General features: G+C 40.1%; 1 protein-coding gene across 1 annotated transcript in view; it reads right to left on the bottom strand.

Annotated features, from left to right (window-relative positions):
• Positions 1 to 4,833: 4,833 nt before the first annotated feature.
• Positions 4,834 to 24,988, bottom strand: part of LOC115161471 (carboxy-terminal domain RNA polymerase II polypeptide A small phosphatase 1) — a 29,090-nt gene continuing 8,935 nt past the window's right edge. Inside the window, exons 4-8 of the mRNA XM_029712459.1 lie at positions 24,650 to 24,751; positions 17,987 to 18,043; positions 15,100 to 15,192; positions 14,451 to 14,636; positions 4,834 to 5,524 (exon numbers count right to left, since the gene is read on the bottom strand). Of these exons, the coding sequence (XP_029568319.1) occupies positions 5,396 to 5,524; positions 14,451 to 14,636; positions 15,100 to 15,192; positions 17,987 to 18,043; positions 24,650 to 24,751 (567 nt within the window). The 3' untranslated portion in view covers positions 4,834 to 5,395. The remainder of the gene's footprint in view (positions 5,525 to 14,450; positions 14,637 to 15,099; positions 15,193 to 17,986; positions 18,044 to 24,649; positions 24,752 to 24,988) is intronic.

The following is a 24,988-nucleotide window of genomic DNA, read 5'->3' as shown; positions in this document are numbered from 1 at the left end:
GAATTTCAAACAGATTCAACCACAAAGACCAGGGAGGTTTTCCAATGACTCGCAAAGAAACGCACCTATTGGTAGATTCACGTTTCAGCAGGACACGGGAGTTGCTTAGCAAGAAGACAATGAATGTTCCTGAGTGGCCGATTTACAGTTTTGACTGAAATCTACTTGAAAATCTATGGCAAGACCTGAAAATGGTCGTCTAGCAATGATCAACAACCAATTTGACAGAGCTTGAATAATTTTGAAAAGAATAATGGGCAAATGTTGCACAATCCAGGTGTGGAAAACTCTTATAGAGACTTACCCAGAAAGACTCACAGCTGTAATCGCTGACAAAGTGTTACGTGTGCGCCCTCTCCGGCCTCTAGGTCACCAGGCTGCTCGTTATGGAGCACACCTGTCACCATCGTTACGCGCATTATGACACTCACCTAGACTCCATCACCTCCTTGATTACCTGCCCCATATATCTCACTCCCTTTGGTTCCTTCCCAAGGCGTCATTGTTTCTGTTTCTTGTCTGTGCATTGTTCATGTTTCTTGTTTTGTATTATGTTACGTTTATTTATTTAAAACCCTCCTTGAACTTGCTTCCCGACTCTCAGCGCACATCGTTACACAAAGGTGCTTCTACAAAGCACTGACTCTGGGGTGTGTATACTAATGTAAATTAAATATTTCTGTATTTCACTATTAATACATTGGCAAGAATTTCTAAAACCATGTTTTCACTTTGTCATTATGGGGTAATGTGTGGAGATGGGTGAGATTTTATTTAATACATTTTGAAATCAGGCTGTAACACAACATGTGGAATAAGTCAAGGGGTATGAATACTTTCTGAATGCACTGTATGTGGCAACAATATTAGTCAGAAACATTTATTAGTATAAAATTAGTATAATTTTGGTCATAAAGTCAGTATATTCCAAAACACAGTTTTGTGAGATTTGTCTAACTGATGTCATCACGATGTACATGAGGCTTGGGGTTTAATTACAATCATGCCTACTAACCTAACGAAGCAGATATAATGTAAATGCATGAGCGAGGACTGGTTTTCAGGCTTCGCCACTTCCTCTTTGTTTTTCCCCTGAAAACCGGATGCTTCTGTTTTTTGTCAACTCTGCTGAGGATGCTTGCTCACTAACACAAGATGGTAATGCCAGTGAGAATTGTCACGCACAGAGAAACAGCTGCGCTGATTGCGTTCTATCCAAGCGTAGCCTCCAGACAGTGAGACAGACCTGCACATTAAGCAACGCTTCGGACTCAGACTTGTTTATATAAGACAACATTTCGCCAGTGTTATGTTGGAAGAACACTTAGCCCCTAAGCCCTTTACGGAGTGGCAAGTTGCTTATGTGTTTGATAATGATCACTCGAGTCTGCCACTGTTTTGGGTAAAATGAGAATTGAGACGATGCGCACCCGCATCCCAATTGCCAAAATTCAAAACCCATTCACGAATTGCGAGCATCTTGTGTCCTGCCGTGACCTGTTTTGTAACATGATTCACTAGACAGTGTTTCATAGTGTAATATATAGTGAGAACGTTTTAAAATACAAAATGGCACAGTTATTTTATTGTGGAACTTCTTTATTATGTTTTACTTCAGTTTATTTGGTAAATATTTTCTTAACTCTTCTTGAACTGCACTGTTGGTTAAGGGTTTGTAAGTAAGCATTTCACGGTAAGGTCTACACTTGTTGTATTTGGCGCATGTGACAAATAAAGTTTGATTTGATTTTGATTTGAACACACGTCGCCACTGGCCAGTGACTTGATAAGCTTATTTAGCTAACGTGGCCTGCCTGCTCAATGTGCCTGCTAGCTACTGCTAGCTATCTTCATTGACTAGAACCCCAGAGTTTTCAACCCCAGAGACGCAACATTTCGATTCTTCAATCAACGGAACACTCAATGGAACACTTCAGGCTATTATAGCTACTACAGTTAGCTACTATAGCTAACTGAGGGTCACTGGTTATCCCCAATTCAATTTAACCTACATTATAGTATTTATGCAGTTGCATTCAAATACAGTATATCGTCTTTCCCTACTCAATCAACCATTGTGCATTATTGTATTTCAAGATAAGACAAAAATAAATCAAAAACAAATGTCATACCCAAGATATTATTGAATTAGCAAACATAAGATGTTTCCCAGTAAATTCCATCACTCGATATAGTATGAATCAACACTATAGAGGGATATTAGTTCCAACATTTTCAAATAATGAAATACAAATACAGTGTATGCATTCAAGATATCTACTGTATGTTGACACTAATATCATCATACAAAACATGCATTTTTGCAATGCATACATGAAGACAAATATTTTTCTTATTGCGGAAACCTGTTTAACGTTTTTGCATGAATAGAACATACTGTACATAACATACTCTTCATCTTCAACAAAACGTGGTATCATCTTGATGCAGTATCAACATCAGAATGAGATATCTTATCCACCAATATGTTTGTGTTCATATTTGAATGTGAAATTGTAATGGTAAGGGTTACAATTTTAAGATATTTTCGTGTCTTTAAAAAGGCAGTTACTAGTTTGTGTCAACGATAATAAGTAATTGAAAGATTTGTGTAATTATTCCCAATGCCCCACTCACTTGAAACAATGCCGAGAAACAATGTCATCTTCAAAGGCTGTAGGTACATTCAATTGTCAACCAACATACAGTAAGTACAGAGTTGACTCAATTGTCTCTCTGAATAAGAGCTTGTGCTCAATCCATAAAATGTAATGTAATGTAATATAAAAATATGCCCTAAAGTACAGTTGGAGAATGCAATTGAGTCCTGACTTGAGATCTGTGTTTGGGTGGGATCTGCTTGCAAATCTTCCATAAATATGAATGAATGTTCTATGCAAACGTCTGAAAAAGCACTGGCATCCTATTTCAAAATTTGCCCCATAATGGGTACTTACCTTCCTAATATTAAGTCCGTTCCATATTCCATTTTCCTTTTCATTTCATTTGTTTCCAACACCCCCTGCAATTGAATAAATCACTCTATTAGTGTATGCATCATTCATTGTAGTGAGATATTACCTCTTTTGACAAATCATGCTTTATTGTGGGAAAGTACAAATCGTTTTATAGTTCTTTCTTATAATTAATCAGCAGTTTCAGTTTCTTTACAGTACATGGATGTTAACGCTCTTGTTGCATGCAGTAAAAAAACTAAACAGCGAATGATTATAGTCATTAAAATATTTTTGGGGGTATTTAGATCTTGTCAAATTATTGCCGAATTGCATTTTTAAGGTAACGCAGATCCGCATGCACCGAGACGTAGTCACGTACACGCACAAGCAAACACGTCAGGAAGTGTCATGAAGAAAATTAAGATCGTTACAAGGCATGATTACAAGGAGCTATGAAAAGGAAACCCACTCATCTGACTGTACAGGTTAAATGAGCACCACATTAGACTTGCAATATGATATTGCATATAAAAAAGTCTAGTTCAAGTACTTGAAAGTACAGAAACATACATTTTGCTTGTTAAAACCAAATTTCACATGTACAACTCCAGCATATGGATTACAAATCATTTCCCAACCTGGACACCGTACTAGAATTATTAAAAGTTAGCACATTTTATTTAGTTAATATCAGATAATCTACAACATCAAACATGACATCTCTAACATAGGTAAAATAAACATGGTTAAAAAAAGTTTTTAAACAACTACTTAAATACTGATAGCTGTACAAAAGTAATCTCACCAGGTATCCATATTGGCACTTGCAGGTCTGACCATCATTCTGTATATTGGGCCTGAAATACTCTAAGCCCACTGTCATGTGCCTTTTACTGAGGAGTGGCTTCCATCTGGCCACTCTACCATGAAGGCTTGATTGGTGGAGTGCTGCAGAGATGGTTGTCCTTCTGGAAGACCGGTCACCTGAGCTCAATTTCGAGTCCCATAGGAAAGGGTCTGAATAATTATGTAAATAAGGTACTTCTGTTATTTATTTTTAATACATTTGCAAAAATGTAAAAAAAACCCTGTATTTGCTTTGTCATTATGCGGTATTGTGTGTAGATTGATGAGGGAAAAAAATCATCAAAATTAATCAATTATAGAATAAGGCAGTAACGTAACAAAATGTGGAAAAAGTCAAGGAGTCTGAATACTTTCCGTATGCACTGTACATGTAGGCTATTGCCTATTCAGAGGTGTATTCAGGGAGGTGGAACTCGCTGAATGGTGCAGATAGAAATAGAATGAATAGAGCTGACACAATTCTATATTCTATCTGACAGACAATAATATCTGTTCCACATGATACATTTATATCTGAACGTTCTGTAATGTTACATCCTCCTGAAAAGGCTCCAGGACAAAGGACAACACACCCTTCAGTTGATAATGTACTTAAGTGAATGATTGACAAATTATGATTAAGGTATTTTGTGCGTGTAATACATTTCAAAATGGGGTGTAAACACTTATCTGATATAATGGATAAATGGGTCATCATAATCCTTGACTGATGTGATTCCAGTATTTTAAGCATGATTACTAACAGACAGCATAACTATACACTGACCAAACTCAAACCTCTTTGTCTGAATGCATGCTTTCTGTGTGTTGCTACATAGTCCATCCTTCATCATAATCATACATCCTTGACACACACACACACACACACACACACACACACACACACACACACACACACACACACACACACACACACACACACACACACACACACAAGTGTGTATGTTGTAGTGAATCATTTCCAATAATAGTATGTCATGTTGCAAAAAACACATGATATAATGTTCGGTTAAAAGGGGATGATATTTTTTTTAACATTATACTTGTGGTACAGCAGGATATTTTAGGAAACAATAATCTTTGAATGATTGTTGTTAAGTATGCCCTTACTTAGGCATTTTGGGTAAAATATATTAAAACGTGGGAATGGGTTGAGTTATCTTCATCTCAAGATGAAACCCCTTTGTTTTGTATATCGTATTCACCAATTAGTTTGCAAAAAGGACATTATCGCCTGGTTAAATGATCACCGTTCCATGAAAAAGGGCTTCGCTTAACCTTGTCTTCAGGGCGAAAAGTCATAACCAAGAGGTGATTACCGCATCGAATGTGAAAAAATAACTGATACTATTCTTTTCAATGTTTGCCATAAAGCAGGTCCTCATTGTTCCGTCTCTGTGCCAAACTGAGTGGCCTCTCTATCACGTTTTGTGTGAATGGAATTTGGAGGATGACAATGACCGAGACACTAGCAGGTTCTTCTAGTGGGAAGAAACTTAAAGCCTGTTGACCACCAGCTTCCTCTATGGCCCCCATGTGGTGAAAAGTTGCCGCCAGTGTCTTATTGCGCACTAGCTTGCAGTCCTCTGCTGCTTCAGAATATCGTAGACATCTTCCACTTTGCTTAGTCTCTCGAAGAATGGGATGAGATCTAGTAGCTCTGTGTCGGCCATGTCGTCAAACCAGGATGTTACGGGGACCTGAGTGTGTGAAAAGTTATAAACAAAGTAAAGTTTCAAAATAATGACACAAATCTATGTGTACTAGTGAGTTAGTTACAGTGAGGGAAAAAAGTATTTGATCCCCTGCTGATTTTTTACGTTTGCCCACTGACAAAGAAATGATCAGTCTATAATTTTAATGGTAGGTTTATCAGAACAGTGAGAGACAGAATAACAACAAAAATATCCAGAAAAACGCATGTCAAAAATGTTATAAATTGATTTGCATTTTAATGAGGGAAATAAGTATTGACCCCCTCTCAATCAGAAAGATTTCTGGCTCCCAGGTGTCTTTCATACAGGTAATGAGCTGAGATTAGGAGCACACTCTTAAAGGGAGTGCTCCTAATCTCAGTTTGTTACCTGTATAAAAGACACCTGTCCACAGAAGCAATCAATCAACCAGATTCCAAACTCTCCACCATGGCCAAGACCAAAGAGCTCTCCAAGGATGTCAGGGACAATATTGTAGACCTACACAAGGCGGGAATGGGATACAACACCATCGCCAAGCAGCTTGGTGAGAAGGTGACAACAGTTGGTACGATTATTCGCAAATGGAAGAAACACAAAAGAACTGTCAATCTCCCTCGCCCTGGGGCTCCATGCAAGATCTCACCTCGTGGAGTTGCAATGATCATGAGAACGGTGAGGAATCAGCCCAGAACTACACGGGAGGATCTTGTCAATGATCTCAAGGCAGCTGGGACCATAGTCACCAAGAAAACAATTGGTAACACACTACGCCGTGAAGGACTGAAATCATGCAGCGCCCGCAAGGTCTCCCTGCTCAAGAAAGCACAAATACATGCCCGTCTGAAGTTTGACAATGAACATCTGAATGATTCAGAGGACAACTGGGTGAAAGTGTTGTGGTCAGATGAGACCAAAATGGAGCTCTTTGGCATCAACTCAACTCGCCATGTTTGGAGGAGGAGGAATGCTGCCTATGACCCCAAGATCACCATCCCCACCGTCAAATATGGAGGTGGAAACATTATGCTTTGGGGTGTTTTTCTGCTAAGGGGACAGGACAACTTCACCTCATCAAAGGGACGATGGACAGGGCCATGTACCGTCAAATCTTGGGTGAGAACCTCCTTCCCTTAGCCAGGGCATTGAAAATGGGTCGTGGATGGGTATTCCAGCATGACAATGACCCAAAACACACGGCCAAGGCAACAAAGGAGTGGCTCAAGAAGAAGCACATTAAGGTCCCGGAGTGGCCTAGCCAGTCTCCAGATCTCAATCCCATAGAAAATCTGTGGAGGGAGCTGAAGGTTCGAGTTGCCAAACGTCAGCCTCGAAACCTTAATGACTTGGAGAAGATCTGCAAAGAGGAGTGGGACAAAATCCCTCCTGAGATGTGTGCAAACCTGGTGGCCAACTACAAGAAACGTCTGACTTCTGTGATTGCCAACAAGGGTTTTGCCACCAAGTACTAAGTCATGTTTTGCAGAGGGGTCAAATACTTATTTCCCTCATTAAAATGCAAATCAATTCATAACATTTTTGACATGCGTTTTTCTGGATTGTTTTGTTGTTATTCTGTCTCTTACTGTTCAAATAAACCTACCATTAAAATTATAGACTGATCATTTCTTTGTCAGTGGGCAAATGTACAAAATCAGAAGGGGATCAAATACTTTTTCCCATCACTGTATATGTACACTACCGGTCAAAAGTTTTAGAACACCTACTCATTCAAGGGTTTTTTCTTTTTTTTAAACTATTTTCTACATTGTAGAATAATAGTAAAGACATCAAAACTATGAAAAAGCACATATGGAATCATGTAGTAACCCAAAAAGTGTTAAACAAATCAAAATATATTTTAGATTTTAGATCCTTCAAATAGCCACCCTTTGCCTTGATGACAGCTTTGCACACTCTTGGCATTCTCTCAACCAGCTTCACCTGGAATGCTTTTCCAACAATTTTGAAGGAGTTCTCACATATGCTGAGCACTTGTTGGCTACTTTTCTTTCACTCTGCGGTTCAACTCATCCCAAACCATCTCAATTTGGTTGAGGTCGGGTGATTGTGGAAGCCAGGTCATCTGATGCAGCACTCCATCACTCTCCTTCTTGGTCAAATAGCCCTTACACAACCTGGAGGTGTGTTGGGTCATTTTCCTGTTGAAAAACAAATGATAGTCCCACCAAGCACAAACCAGATGGGATGGTGTATCGATGTACAATGCTGTGGTAGCCATGCTGGTTTAGTGTGCCTTGAATTCTAAATAAATCACAGTGTCACCAGCAAAGCACCCCCACACCATAACACCTCCTCCTCCATGCTTTACGGTGGGAAATAGACATGCGGAAATCCTCTGTTCACCCACAATGCGTCTCACAAAGACACGGTGGTTGGAACCAAAAATCTCAAAATTGGACTCATCATACCAAAGGACTGATTTCCACCGGTCTAATGTCCATTGCTCGTGTTTCTTGGCCCAAGAAACTCTCTTCTTCTTATTGGTGTCCTTTAGAAGTGGTTTCTTTGCAGGATTCGACCATGAAGGTCTGATTCACACAGTCTCCTCTGAACAGTTGATGTTGAGGTGTGTCTGTTACTTGAACTCTGTGCAGCATTTATTTGGGCTGCTATTTCTGAGGCTGGTAACTCTAATGAACGTATCCTCTGCAGCAGAGGTAACTCTGGGTCTTCCATTCCTGTGGTGGTCCTCATGAGAGCCAGTTTCATCATAGCGCTTGATAGTTTTTGCAACTGCACTTGAAGAAACTTTCAAAGTTCTTGAAATGTTCTGCATTGACTGACCTTCATCTCTTAAAGTAATCATGGCCTGTTGTTTCTCTTTGCTTATTTGAGCTGGTCTTGCCACAATATGGACTTGGTTTTTTACCAAATAGGGCTATCTTCTGTATACACCCCCCCCCCCCACCTTGTCACAACACAACTGATTGGCTGAAATACATTAAGAAGGAAAGAAATTCCACAAATTAACTTAAGAAGGCACACCTGTTAATTGAAATGCATTCCAGGCGACTACCTCATGAAGCTGGTTGAGAGAATGCCAAGAGTGTTTAAAGCTGTCATCAAGGCAAAGGGTGGCTATTTGAAGAATCTCAAATATATTTTGATTTGTTTTCCAATTTTTTGGTTACTACATGATTCCATATGTGTTATTTCATAGTTTTGATGTCTTCACTATTATTATACAATGTAGAAAATAGTAAAAATAAATTAAAACCCTTGAATGAGTAGGTGTTCGACAACTTTTGACAGGTAATGTATATGCAAAATTAAAAAGAAATCATAAATAAAAAAGTTCACATTCTTATGAATAGGCCATAGGTGAACATATGAAACACATTTTTAGACAGACAATGCATTGCGAAAGCCGTAAATCTCGACCAGGAAGTATCGGTTCGAGAGGCTGCATGCTGTTCATTTGGTACATTTACACTCATTTCACATTTCTCTATTGGAGCATATTCTTTACCCATAACCACTAAAATTACAGTGAACAAAAATATAAATGCAACATGTAAAGTGTTAGTCCCATGTTTCATGAGCTGAAATAAAAGAGCCCAGAAATGTTCCATACGCATAAAAAGCTTATTTCTCTAAAATGTTGTGACAAATGTGTTTACATCCCTGTTAGTGAGCATTTCTCCTTTGCCAAGATAATCCATCCACCTGACAGGTGTGGCATACCAAGAAGCTGATTAAACAGCATGATCATTACATAGGTGCACCTTGTGCTGGGGACAATAAAAGGCCTATCAGGTTTCAGGTAAGATCCAAGTGCAGACTGTGTTGAAGTAGCAATGTTTATTTCAACAACAGGGGCAGGCAAACGACAGGTCAAGGTAGGCAGGGGTCGATAATCCAGAGTAGCGGGGTCAAGGTACAGGATGGCAGGCAGGCCCAGGGTCAGGTCAGGAAGAGTGTCAAAACCAGGAGGACGAGAAAAAGAGAGACTGGGGAAAAGCAGGAGCTGAGACAAAACACTGGTTGACTTGAACAAACAAAATGAACTGGCACAGACTGACAGAAAACACAGGCATAAATACCCAGGGGATAAGTGGGGAAGATGGGCGAGACCTGGAGAGGGGTGGAGACAAGCACAAGGACAAGTGAAACAGATCAGGGTGTGACAAAGCCACTCTAAAATGTGCACACAACACAATGTCAAAGATGTCTCAAGTTTTGAGAGAGCGTGAATTTGGCATACTGACTGCAGGAATGTCCACCAGAGCTGTTGCCAGGGAATTGGTTGTTCATTTCTCTACGATAAGCTGCCTACAACATTGTTTTAGAGAATTTGGCAGTACATCCAATCGGCCTCACAACCACAGACCACATGTAACCACGCCAGCCCAGGACCTCCATATCCGGCTTCTTCACCTGCGGGATCGTCTGAGACCAGCCACCCGGATAGCTGATGACATTTCTGCACAAACTGTCAGAAACCGTCTCAGGCAAGCTCATCTGCGTGCTCGCCGTACTCATCAGGGTCTTGACATGACTACAGTTCAGCGTCGTAACCGACTTCAGTGGGCAACTGCTCTCCTTCAATGGCCACTGGCACGCTGGGGAAGTGTGCTCTTCACAGAAGAAATCCGGTTTGAACTGTACCGGGGAGATGGCAGACAGCATGTATGGCGTCGTGTGGGCGAGCAGTTTGCTGATGTCAACGTTGTGAACAGAGTGCCCCATGGTGCCAGTGGGGTTATAGTATGTGCCGGCATAAGCTCGGGACAATGAACACAATTGTATTTAGATCGATGGCAATTTGAGTGCCCAGAGGTACTGTGATGAGATCCTGAGGCCCATTGTCGTGCCATTGATCCGCTGCCATCACCTCATGTTTCAGCATGATAATGCACAGCCCCATGTCAAAAGGATCTATACACAATTCCAGGAAGCTGAAAATGTCCCAGTTCTTCCATGGTCTGCATACTCAGACATGTCACTCATTGAGCATGTTTGGGATGCTCTGGATCTATGTGTATGACAGCATGTTCCAGTTCCCGCCAACATCCAGCAACTTCTCACAGCCTTTGAAGAGGAGTGGGACAACATTCCACAGGCCACAATCAACAGCCTGATTAACTCTATGTGAAAGAGATGTGCCACACTGTATAGCCAAATATACAGAGATACAAAGATACTGACTAGTTTTCTGATCCACGCCCCTACTTTTTTTTTAAGGTATCTGTGACCAACAGATGCATATAAACTCAGCAAAAAAAGAAACGTCCTCTCACTGTCAACTGTGTTCATTTTCAGCAAACTTAACATGTGTAAATATTTGTATGAACATAACAAGATTCAACAACTGAGACATAAACTGAACAATTTCTGCAGACATGTGACTAACAGAAATGGAATAATGTGTCCCTGAACAAAGGGGGGGTCAAAATCAAAAGTAACCGTCAGTATCTGGTGTGGCCACCAGCTGCATTAAGTACTGCAGTTCATCTCCTCCTCATGGACTGCATCAGATTTGCCAGTTTTTGCTGTGAGATGTTACTCCACTTTTCCACCAAGACACCTGCAAGTTCCTGGACATGTCGTCTGGGGGGAATGGCCCTAGCCCTCACCATCCGATCCAATTGCTCAATGGGAACGAGATCCGGGCTCTTCGCTGGCCTTGGCAGAAATCACGCACAGAACGAGCAGTATGGCTGGTGGTATTGTCATGCTGGAGGGTCATGTCAGGATGAGCCTGCAGGAAGGGTACCACATGAGGGAGGAGGATGTCTTTCCTGTAACGCACAGTGTTGAGATTGCTTGCAATGACAACAAGCTCAGTCCAATGATGCTGTGACACACCTCCCCAGACCATGACGGACCCTCCACCTCCAAATCGATCCTGCTCCAGAGTACAGGCCTCGGTGGAATGCTCAATCCTTTGACCGATAAACGCGAATCTGACCATCACACCTGGTGAGACAAAAACCGCAACTCGTCAGTGAAGAGCACTTTTTGCCAGTCCTGTCTGGTCCAGTAACGGTGGGTTTGTGCCCATAGGCAACATTGTTGCTGGTGATGTCTGGGGAGGACCTGCCTTACAACAGGCCTAAAAGCCCTCAGTCCATCCTCTCTCAGCCTATTGCGGACAGTTTGAGCACTGATGGAGGGATTGTGCATTCCTGGTGTAACTCGGGCAGTTGTTGTTGCCATCCGGTACTTGTCCCGCAGGCGTGATGTTCAGATGTACCGATCCTGTGCAGGTGTTGTTACACGTGGTCTACCACTGCAAGGATGATCAGCTGTCCGTCCTGTCTCCCTGTAGCGCTGTCTTAGACGTCTCACAGTACGGACATTGCAATTTTTGGCCCTCGCCACATCTGCAGTCCTCATGCCTCCTTGCAGCATGCCTAAGGCATGTTCACGCAGATGAGCAGGGACCCTGGGCATCTTTGTTTTGGTGTTTTTCAGAGTCAGTAGAAAGGTCTCTTTAGTGTCCTAAGCTTTCATAACTGTGACCTTAATTGCCTATGGTCTGTAAGCTGTTAGTGTCTTATTAACGACCGTTTCACAGGTGCATGCTCATTAATTGTTTATGGTTCATTGAACAAGCATAGGAAACAAATGGATTTTGGGATTTTTTTTAACGAATTATCTTTGAAAGACAAGGTCCTGAAAAAGGGCCCTTTTTTTCTGAGCTTATGTATTCCCAATCATGTGAAATCCATAGATTAGGGCGTAATGAATTTATTTCAATTGAGTGACTTCCTGAAATGAACTGAAACTCAGTAAAATCTTAGAAATTGTTTCATGTTGAGTTTATATTTTTGTTAAGAGTACCTAACTATGGAAGCTGCAGACATTTTGCAGAGAGAACATCAGTTATACAGATATAGGATCTTAAATTGATAACCCTGTTGCAGGGGAACTTTCCTACGATGCAAGACATTTTCAACTTCTGAAGTTCTTAATTTCCACTTTGACATTTCAGACTTGATTTTCACATTCGAAAAAGGTATCAGCCTTTACAAAAATTTAAATTAATTATAATCCACATTTCCGGTTGATGCAGGATTATTTTGAAATTAAGATCCAACATCTGTATCACACATGCTGTTCTCAAAATATATACTGAAAAAATCTGTCTAACTTAAAGAAGTGTTCAGTGAAAGAAAGAAACGTTGAAAATAAGCTAAAACTTCAAAAATATCAACTATCACTAAAGACTTCTTTAAGTTTTAGGTTATTTTCAACTTCTCCAGGGGTTATCGTTTCCTCCAAACTGTTTTACAATTTGTTAGCAAGTTATGCAGCAATGTCCAACATATCTTGGCTAGCATGTTTGGAGAATGTAGGAATGTTAGTGGAAACAGATTGTATTAGTTAGCGGTGCATTGAAAAGCAAGCGACCTAAACAACTCTAGCGACCGAAACAACTATCACCATATATCAAAGCTTTCCTGTTTGGAAAAAGTATTTGAAATCAGTAGCTAGGTTTCCATCCAATTTGCGATAGTTTTATGGAAATATCCTAAAAATCTGCATAAAACAAAAACACATGAGCTAACGAAGGAACTGAGAATTTAACTGGGCTTCTTCTACAGAAATATAATGTACATTTCACCTGATAGTAGGAAACTTGATAGTTGACTTTCCTGTCAGCGCTTGGTTATGGCGATATCTATATGAGTGCAACTGCCTCTTCTTTAAAACCACTGGATGCTGTTTATCATTGCGTATTCTGCTTTATTACAGGTGAATGTTTTTGCAAATATAATTGTGTTCATTATCAGATAAAGAGCTGGACGTCACTGGCAACGCGGATAACGCAACATTGCCTTCTGTTCATTTACAAAGCTCTCGTGGAGAAACTACCATACAACCTCACATAGCTTCTGACATACAGAAGTATGAAATACCTTATTCACTCCCAGGAATAGGTCATTCTTGAAATTATTTTAGTTGCTACCGATTTAAGTAAAACAGCATTTAGTTTTTACGCACCACATACATGGAACAAATTTCAGAATACTCTACAATTGGATACACTAGTGTCTTTTTGGCATTTCAGGACATTGGGAAATGACCTGTTCACAGAGGAATGTACATGTTTTTTATACTGTAATTGTATTTATCATGCTCCCGCTGTCACGCCTGCTCCAGCTATTTCCCACTGGGGCTCGAGGGCGCCGGGCTCCCCAGCATTACGCACTCCTGCCGCCATCATTACGCACACCTGCTTCACTCGTCATGCGCATCAGCGATCATTTGGACTCAATCACCTGTGTTATTGCCTTCCCTATATCTGTCTGTCCCCAGCGCTGTTCCCAGCTTCGCATTAACATTCGTATGCCGTTTTATTACCCGTGTGCTGACGCTGTTCCTCTCTTGTTCCTTGTCTGTTCCTCATTAAATGTTTGACTCCCCGTACCTGCTTCTCGACCCCAGCGTCGGTCCTTACACCCACCTTTGATTGTAATAATTGTGTCACTAATTCCCTATTATGTACTTTGTATTTTTATGATGAATTATGTGAATCAGGGCTCCCTTGTAAAAGAGACATCGGTGTCAATGGGACTTTGATGAATAAATAAAGTTTGAATAATAATAATAATAATTAGGTAACCCGCGCTTTTCTCATGCTTTTGAGAAACTGATCAAATCCATATCCTCTAACAGTGCTACATTCTATCAAGCCAGGTTATTCTGGACTTTGTTAAATAACCATGCTTGGAGGAAACAACAAAAATCTAGGGAATATGAAAGTAGTAAGTAAACACCCCTTTGAAGGTTCCCTTTCAATGGCAATGCCATTGAAGACAATAAAAGAGGAAATTACACCTTTTTAGCACCTCAGACACCTCAGATACTACTGTTGTGCAGTTTTTCCTTTATCTGCAATTGATTGAATTGAGAGGTTAGTATTATAGTATACAGGTAGATAGAAGTAGGAATGCCATACAGCATTATCAGGGTGGAAGATGTAGGAGGCTGGGGAGTTGTCTACAATGATGACTTTGTTGAGGTCCCTGCCCAGCCGACTCAGGTCTTTAACATAGTTTCCCTGGTGGAACACGCAGGACTCCCGGAAGAGACGGTGTCGGAAGGCACCCCATTTATCCAGCAGGTCGGAGACTGGATCGGCATACTGGCACAAAAGGAAAACACACACAACATTGTCCCTGATGTTATGTCACAGAAAGATGTGTGTGTGTGTGTCTACACATTTATTATGAAATATGTGTGTATGGATGAATAACAGATTAGAATGGCAGTGCAAAGTTTCTAAGAATTCGAAACATAACATGTCAAACACGCGTCACAGTCGTAAAGGGGAAGTTTAGTATTTTAGATGGCCCCATCACTTCCATTGATTTTTAGCTAGCGGTGACTAAAGTTAGCTGAAGCTTGTAGTGGCTGTTTAAAGAAAACCAAACCATGGATTACAGTTTCTCCTTGTCCATTGACTACTTTCAGGGTGAGGACCATCTGACATCAACGTTGTAAAATCATGAACTTCCCTTTAAGGCTAGTACTTGTTAGATCCTGTCAACCTTTAATTTAATAAAACCTTTAGATATGTCAATCAGCATTTAGTTTAATGAACTGACCTTGGATAAACTGGCAGTGAACAGAACACACTCAAACAACTCCCCCATTCTTTTGAGATACTCATCCACATTGGGTCGTTTCAACACGTACACCTGAGGTAATAAAAACAAGACATATGGAAATACTCTGGATTATTTGCAAAAAGTTTACGTACACTTGTTTTTGCCAAAGATGTTAATGCTTTAAACAACCTTTTTAAATAGAAGATCTTAAATAATTTTTGAGCGAGAAATGCGCCTACTCCCCCTCATCTGTGACTTTTGGCTACACCTTGCTATGCGTGTCCAGCTTTACTGCTATGGGATGCCAGATGATATTGAGGTTAATGGGATGGGACATAAAAAGAGAGTGGGGAGAGACTGAAAGAGAGGTTAACACCTTTGACAGCATATCAGACTTCTTTAGAAATGAACAATCATAAATGCCACATATTACCCCAAATGTCCATGTGGAATAGTCAATCAGGTGCAGCTAGGGTTGCAAAGCTACTGGTAATTTATCAAAGTTACCAGAATCATATTATTCATATATATGCACACTGAACAAAAATGTAAACGCAACAATTTCAATGATTTTACCCAGTTACAGTTCATATAAGGAAAACAGTCAATTAAAATAAATTCATTAGGCCCAAATCTATGGATTCCACACTACTGGGCAAAGGCGCAGCCATGGGTGGACCTGGGAGGGCAAAGGACCACCCACTGGGGAGCCAGGCCCAGCCAATCAGACTGAGTTTTTCCCCACAAAAGGCCTTTATTACAGAGAGAAATACTCCTCAGTTTCATCAACTGTCTGGGTGGCTGGGCTCAGACGATCCTGCATGTGAAGATGCCGGATGTGGAGGTTCTGGGCTGTCGTGGCTACACATGGTCTGCGGTTGTGAGGCCGGTTGGACGTACTGCCAAATTCTCTAAAACAACATCGGAGGCGGCTTACGGCAGAGAAATGAACATTCAATTCTCTGGCAACAGCTGTAGTGGACATTCATGCATTCTGCATGCCAATTGCACGCTCCTTCAAAACTTGAGACATCTTTGGCATTGTGTTGTGTGACAAAACTGCACATTTTTGTGGCCTTTTACTGTCCCCAACACAAGGTGCACCTGTGTAATGATCATGCTGTTAATCAGCTTCTTGATATGCCACACCTGTCAGGTGGATGGATTATCTTGGCAAAAGGGGATTTGATCCCTAACAGGGATGTAAACAAATTTGTGCAAAACATTTTAGAGAAATACACTTTTTGTGCGTATGGAACCTTTCTGTGATCTTTTATTTCAGCTCATGAAACATGGGACCGACACTTGACATGTTGCGTTTATATTTTTGCTCTGTATGGTATTCATTTTTTATATCTGTCCATATTATCCATGCGTTTCTAGTGGATAAGGCATATGGTTCAAGAAAAAATAACCAAATTAATGAAAAAAAGTATCTTATCAACAATGGCATTATTTTCAATTAACTCAGAAACTTTTCAAACTTTTGATTTTTCACAACTGCCACCAGTTTGGCACCAATACATTTACAACAATGACATATTGACATAGTAAAAGAAAAACTAAGTGTATAAAAAAAATATAAGGGATATTTCATGCTGAAACCCTCATATTAAACACAAATGGTATCACTAAGTTAATTTTTTATATCAGGGATGGGCAACTTAGCGGCCCGACCCTCGGATTAATTTCCGTCCCTCAGATCAATTTACATTCAATCAGGGTCTCAACTTACTGTTGCGACGTAGAATAGTAGAATACACAAGGTGCAATTTCAAAATTTGGTTGTGCATAAAAACATTTTCTCTTGTTATGACAGTCACTGATATTCACTCAATTAGCCCATTTCAGCTAATATTTTTAGATTGGAAAATTAGGCTAGTGGCCAGCTATCTAAACGAATAGTAATTAAGGTCGAATTAGAGTTCAGATTTGTTACGGCCCCCACCCCCATCAAAGTTGGCCATCCCTGGTTTATAATAAGCATAATGCTTTACAGCTTTGTAATTCTTTTTTTAATAATTTTATTTGATTATTTTATATATTGTACATGTGATAAAGTCACACAGAGGGCCATAGATAATTACAGACACCTGTGATAATCTGAAGTACCCAAAAGGCCACCAGAAGTAATCTTGTAAAATTCCCCAAAATCCTTCAAAAGTTTACAGTAATATACCCTACCTTTGCAACTCTAGGTGCAACCTATTATCTGTATATGGAAAGATATGCCTGTCAATATAGAACTTTAACTCAATTTCTGCTCACATCCATTTCTCAAAAGAACATGACGCTATCGGCCTTGTTCCTGAACCAAGTCATCCCGAATAGGCTGTGCCCACTTAAACAAGCCTATCCTGGATTACTTGAAACAGACCCAGGCCTGGGGTATAAAACAGGAGTGTTCTTCTGTCTTCTGTCTGGAGTTAGCCTTTAAACTAGGCAAAACTACAGCAGTTCCTGCAATCTCCGATGTGATCTTCTACGGACTGGGCAGAATATGCGCTAGGGACTGAGATTGATGGGCCCAGTGATTTCTAAGAAGCCAGTCATACTTCCTTGTTTCATCAGCCCACAGAAATAGCCACCTGCTGCTAGGATCCGTCAACAGAGAAGGCCAAAGCTCTGTCAGATAGCTAGCCTAGCGCACCGGCGCTACAGCACAGAGTCACCGAGTAAACAGTGGTGGAAAAAAGGTTTGAACTAATTAAACGCTTTCATAACGAAGGAGGGGCCTTCCAACAGAGCATGGATATCATGGAGATTAGATTCTATAATTTTATTTGAGGTCATGGCCACTTTACTGCTCCTTTCATTGTGGCACTATGAAGGAGAGAACCTGTGAAAAAGGCTAAGAATTGAAACTGAAAAGAGTCGCACTTACCTGGTGAACTGTTCCATCAATTTCTACTGGAATGATAAAATCAGCATTGTTCACGGGCTGTTGGGAGCAAGAACATTACATTTAAGAAACAAGTACGGAACAGTGTGTTTGAATTAAGACATTGAACATGTGCTTTACAAGCTTGTACGGAACACATTAACTCTAGTTTGTGGGTTTTTTTATGTAAAAAAAATATGTTTGAATTAAGTCATTAAAATATGTGCTTTACAAGCTTGTAAAGACTGTAAAGCAAAAATAAAAGGCTCACCATCAGCGACTTCAGAAATAACAGTATGTAAGTAATATGTTTCCATTCGAGACACTGAAATATAATGTATTTGACAACACCTATAAAAGTGTGATTTATTTAGATGGGTCTTCTACCTAAAACAAGTCTCTCAAATGTTAGGTTAGTCACGAGTACGTGCTATGCAGGACACCATGACCTAAATTCATAGTCTATTCATAGTCTATGAAGTAATGTTGAGCCGAGCATAACATGCATTACATACATTACATACGAACACAGTGCCTTCAGAAAGTATTCATACCCCTTGACTTTTTCCACATTTTGTTGTGTTACAGCCTGAATTTTAAATTTTGTTGTCACTGGCCTACACACAATACCCCATAATGTCAAAGTGGAATTACAAATTAAGCTGAAATGTCTTGAGTCAATAAGTATTCAACCCCTTTGTTACGGCAAGCATAAATAAGTTCAGGAGTACAAATTTGCTTAACAAGTCACATAATAAGTTGCAATAATAGTGTTTAACATGATTTTTGAATGACTACCTCATCTCTGAACCTCACACACAATTATCTGTAATGTCAATCAGTCGAGCAGTGAATTTCAAACACAGATTCAACCACAAAGACCAGAGAGGTTTTCCTATGCCTCACAAAGAAAGGCATCTATTGGTAGATAGGTAAAAATAAAAAAGCTGACATTTAACATCCCTTTGAGCATGGTGAAGTTATTAATTACACTTTGGATTTTGTGTCATTGCACACAGTCACTAAAAAGATACAGACGTCCTTCCTAACTCAGTTGCCGGAGAGGAAGGAAACAGTTCAGGGATTTCACCATGAGGCCAAAGGTGACTTTAAAACACTTACAGAGTTTAATGGCGGTGATAAGAGAAAACTGAACATGGATCAACAACATTGTAGTTACTCCACAATGCTAACCTAATTGACAGAGTGAAAAGGAAGCCTGTACAGAATAAAAATATATACAGTACCAGTCAAAAGTTTGGACACACCTACTTATTCAAGGGATTTCTTTATTTGTGACTCACCACCTGGATTCGGTCTTATGTAGCAAAATGTGAAATTGTGTTTTTTACATTGGATAAAAGCAGAGCCTCAGAGCTACAAAATGGTATATCATCCACTGCATTTGAGGAACAATGGGAACGTAATTATGCTTTGAAAGTTGATCAACTTGTAAACTCACTTTTGAGAAAATCACCTTTGAATGTTTTGGCATCTAGTGAAGAGCTCTTCTTTGTCTACACCCATTCAGCAGCTTTAGCCCCTCCCATCTCGTTTCGCTCTCAGAGCGCACATTTGACGCTCTGGCCGATGATTTGTTTACGTTTGGATAACATGAAAACAGCCTAACCAGCTCTGTTGGCAACAATTTAATTATGCTTTTTTGCAGACGTTTAATGACACCGGCCATATTCAACGGATGTTGTACAGATGTCATGTAACGTTAGCTAACGAGCCAGCCAGCTAAGGTTAGCTAGTTAAACAACAATGAACAAAGTGCCAACACAGCTAACTACAAAAGCAAACAGCTCTGGGAAATTAATAATAACGTCCGCTAGGGAGCTTGCCAGCTAACTTTAGCTACCTAGCTAACATTACACTTTAGCTTAAGTCATATAGCTAGCTAGGTAAACAATGAACCTAGCTAGGTAAACAACATTTAAGATGACACACGTCACATAACGTTAGCTAACGAGCCAGCCAGCTAACGTTAGCTAGTTAAACAACAACGATCAAAGTGGCAACAATGCCTAACATTAGGCTCTAACAACAAAAGCAAACAGCTCTGGGAAACAAATAATAACGTCAGCTAGGAAGCCAGCCAGCTAATGTTAGCTAAATAGCTAACAGTACACTTTAGCTTAAGAAATATAGCTAGCTAGGTAAACAATGAACCTAGCTAGGTAAACAATATTTAAGATCACGCACGTCACGTAATGTTAGCTAACGAGCCAGCCAGCTAACGTTAGCTAGTTAAACAACAACGAACAAAGTGGCAACAATGCCACAGTGCTGGGAGCTAACTAACCAGGTCCAATGTTAGCTAGCTAACATTAGACTCTAACTAGAAAAGCAAACGGCTCAAATAACAACGTCAGCTAGGGAGCCAGCCAGCTAATGTTAGCTAGCTAACAGTACACTTTAACTTGAAATTAAACCACTTTCTGTTAAAATTAGAAACGTGTAATATATGAAAATGTAGCTAGCTAATTCTAGACTATCTTACCTGCATACATCAGTATGCATCATGGACGCATCTCCCTGTCAGGGATGCCACCACGGTTGCCCTTAGTTTGAAGATGTAACCCGGAGATAGGTGTTTTCTTCATCTCTTTAGCTATCATACTCTAATTCCACTGATTTCAAAACTTGATCCTCCAGAAAATGGAAAGCAACACCTATGCAGCTCCACTAAACAATACATTTAGAAAAAAGCCGCGTTCAACAGGATTACCAACACAGACTGACGAGCTCAAATAGACAGACGCCTTCGATATGGTAGACCAATCCGAACTCTTCTCTCGGCATGTCCAGCCCACTTATTATCTCCGCCAATCATGGCTAGTGGGAAGATTGCTGATTTTTTCTGTGGCTTAACCAACAAGGCTTGCAATTTAACAATTTGATTCGTATTTACAGATGGCATACAAGTTTGTTATTAAGGCACATGAAAGTTCACATGTTCGAGAAGGCATTTCTGCCAAAAAACGCATTTTGATAAAAAACTTTTTTTTACATTCAAATGGCTCTCCTGTCAAGTCGTGACTTGCGACATACGCCTAGTTTCCTGAATCGGGTCACAGAAGATAGCCCTGTTTGGTACAAGACCAAGTCCATATTACGGGCAAGAACAGATTGAATGAGCAAAGGGAAACGACAGTCCATCATTACTAAAAGACATGAAGGTCAGTCAATCTGGAAAATGTCAAGAACTTTTAAAGTTTCTTCAAGTGCAGTTGCAAAAACCTTCAAGCGCTATGAGGAAACTGGCTCTCATGAGGACCGCTTCAGGAAAGGAAAACCCAGAGTTACCTCTGCTGCAGAGAATAAGTTCATTAGTTACCAGCCGCAGAAATTGCAGCCCAAAAAAATGCTTCACAGATTTCATTTCACAGACACATCTCAACATCAACTGTTCAGAGGAGACTGTGTGAAATAAGGCTTTCATGGTCGAATTGCTGCAAAGAAACCACTACTAAAGGACAACAATAATAAGAAGTGAATTGCTTGGGCCAAGAAACATGAGCAATGGACATTAGACCGGTGGAAATCTGTCCTTTTGTCTGATGAGTCCAAATTTGAGATTTTTGGTTCCAACCACCGTGTCTTTATGAGACGCGGTGTGGGTGAACGGATGATCACCGCATGTGTGGTTCCCACCGTGAAGCATGGAGGAGGAGGTGTGACGGTGTGTGGGTGCTTTGCTTGTGACACTGTCTGTGATTTATTTAGAATTCAAGGCACAATTAACCAGCATGGCTACCACAGAATTCTGCAGCAATATACCATCCCATCTGGGTTGCGCTTAGTGGGACTATCATTTGTTTTTTAACAGGACAATGACCCAACACACTTCCAGGCTGTGCAAGGGCTATTTCGCCAAGAAGGAGAGTGATGGAGTGCTGCATCAGATGACCTGGCCTCCACAATCACCCTACCTCAACCCAATTGAGATGAGTTGGACCCAGAATGAAGAAAAAGCAGCCAACAAGTGCTCAGCATATGTGGGAACTCCTTCAAGACTGTTGGAAAAACATTCCAAGTGAAGCTGGTTGAGAGAATGCCAAGAGTGTACAAAGCTGTCATCAAATGTCTAAAAACATGTTTTCACTGTCATTATGGGGCATTAGTGTGTCGATGGGTGAGAGAAAAACATATATTTAATCAATTTTGAATTCAGGATGTAAGACAACAAAATGTGGAATAAGTCAAGGGGTATGAACACTTTCTGAAGGCACCGTATATGCATGGGTTTTGTTAAATACACATGTGACTAGTTCGAATGCTTTCAAGGTTTTACTTGACAATTTTTGACTGCATGCCACATCTGACACCAAGTCAGAATTTGATGGCAGCTAATTTTGGAGAGACACTTTCTTTTGCTCTGTGGAAGATCTACCAGCACACCAGACGTGTTCACATCACTAGCTACCTCATGGTAATTGATTCACATGCATAGATAGCAAAATCATTTCAAATCCATTTAACATATGTCAGTGATTCCATCACTAACATGACCGTAGTAGCCATCCAGACATCCAGGTCAGTGAGCACAGGGTTGATGCCAATCTGAAGTCACTCGTAAATAAAACACAGAGACACATTTTTAAAACTACTCTGTAACATGTCATTAAAGAGTATTGAAAATCAAGTTTTCGACTTTGTATTGGTAGTCTAGTTGAATACATAAACCAAAATGTACAGTATTACTCTAAAATCAAAGTTGCCATATTATGGAAGCAAACAAGCCAACTTAAGTTAGAATAGGACAAACTGTATATCTCTCAGAGAATAGGACATGAAATATATATCTCTGAGAATAAACATCTTTCATTTACTATACGTACCCCTCCTTCTTGGACAATCAATCCCATTACATACACACTACACCTTGTGACTCGCCTTCAATAAAATGCTGCCACTTTCATTGACAGTTTAAACCTGTGGCCTATCTTGTGACATTCTTTGGGACAGATTGTGATTAGATGGCCAAGACCACCTGTCATAGGGAAGAGCACATTATACCCATTATGCAGCCAATCGTGGATATACCAAGTAGCATAGATAAGAATACTCGCTAGAAGCGAGTTTAATGGTAACTGCGGTTGATTATCAAAATAAACATGAATTAACATCAATTAACATTCCAAATAAATCTGATCACTGCAACGTCTGCTTCCAACTCACACTCTCAAACACAGATCCCCTGAACGCAGCTCACTTTCCAGCCCACTTTCCAGCTCACTCCCAAACACATAGATCCCCTGAAAGCAGTTCACTTTCCAGCTCACACTTTCAAACACATAGATGCCCTGAACGCAGCTCACTCTCCAGATCCCAATCACCTGAATTCTGATCACCTGTTCACATACCTGTATGTCATTTACACACACAATTTAGTTCAGTTCATTGCACCCCATCTTTGTGAGGTATTGTTTGTTTTTGTCCACATTCTATTCAGAGCGCTGCCCCCCCCAACCCCAATATATATTAGTTCTCCCATGTATTGTAGTTTTGGCAATCTTCTCTAGCCTATTCCCTTTCTGTACTTTTGCACTATTCCCTTTCTGTACTATTCCCTTTCTGTACAGATTTCCTGTTATCAACCTCTTGCCTGATCGCCCGGACTACGTTATTAGCCTTTTTCCCTGCCTGTACTGTTACCTTTTTGGATTCCCTGTGTTTGACCTTCTGCCTGTCCCTGGACAATGCTACCTGCCTCCTCCTGTGGTCCTTCACTAAATAAACACCTGCTGCGCCCTGCGCTTGAAACCAGCACTCTGTCTCACATCATACTCATTACAATCACAATGGATACATGACACAAATATAGGAAAGTTGTAAACAGGAAGGGACATATAACACAATATTTGATATGGACTATAATTTCAATACCAGGTGTAAAAGATTACTTGGAATTCAAATGTATTCTTTAAAGGGATAGTGCGAGACTTTGACAATTACTTACCCAGAGTCAGATGAACTCATAGATACCATTTTTATGTCTGTGTGCAGTTTGAGGGAAGTGAAGGTAGTTTCTAGAGCCATTACTAACTAGCGTCAGTGCAATGACTAGAAGTCTATGGGATCAGCTAGCTGATTGCGCTTACTCTAGACACCAGTTAGACCTCTCACTCAAACCCTTGTCATTTTTTTGTCTCATGTTGCACCTACCCCAAACTTACCATGAATATTGTTATTATGTTACTGGATGTATTAAGAGTATTTTCAGATGTTGTTATTGACAAATGCTGCGAAGACTACAGTAAATGTAAAAAATGCAAATTAAATCAACAGTGTAATGTTTGGATTCAGTCTTGCGTCAAGTGAACTGTTGTGTCCTCACCTTTCATCTGATAATTACCCAATAATATTCCAAAATGTTCCCTTTTAATTGCTACCATGGTTATGCATATTTTTCTCATGTTTATTCTGCTAGAAACACTAAAATGTTTCCCTATCCATAAAGGCCAATTCCCACAAGTGTAAAGGGCTAAGAAATTCATATTGATATGGACAAAGAAAAAGAAAACAATTCTCTTTATCAAATAAATTATAATATTTACATTTTGCTTTACTAATTAGTATAAAAGAGAGAGTGGAAATCAATCAAGTATTCTCTGTTAGCGTTTGTCCTTAAAGAGCGGGTCACTCACGTCAGCTTACCTTGAATGAACTGTGCACTAATGTTTCATCCAAATCAATCACCACACAGATCTTCCCTGAGTCTTGTGACTTGATTTGAGGTAGCAGAGGTTTTGCCGAGACCTGAAAACAAATAGTTAGATGTTAGGTCAATGAACAGCCAAATGATGCCATCATATTCATAGATGCAAATTGGATTACTTTGTTATGTTTGTGCCAATCAAGACTACACTGTGGCATGATGCAAAAACACATTAAAAAGTTTGTGTGTGACCCCCATGAATTAAACTGACGATTAATAACATTACCTCATGAATTTGTAGTGAGAAAACACACTGGGAAAAGGTTTGCTTGTGAGGT

This window comes from Salmo trutta, chromosome 24 (assembly GCF_901001165.1).
Source record: "Salmo trutta chromosome 24, fSalTru1.1, whole genome shotgun sequence".
NCBI lineage: Eukaryota > Metazoa > Chordata > Actinopteri > Salmoniformes > Salmonidae > Salmo > Salmo trutta.
This window is presented reverse-complemented; position numbering and strand designations above follow the sequence as displayed.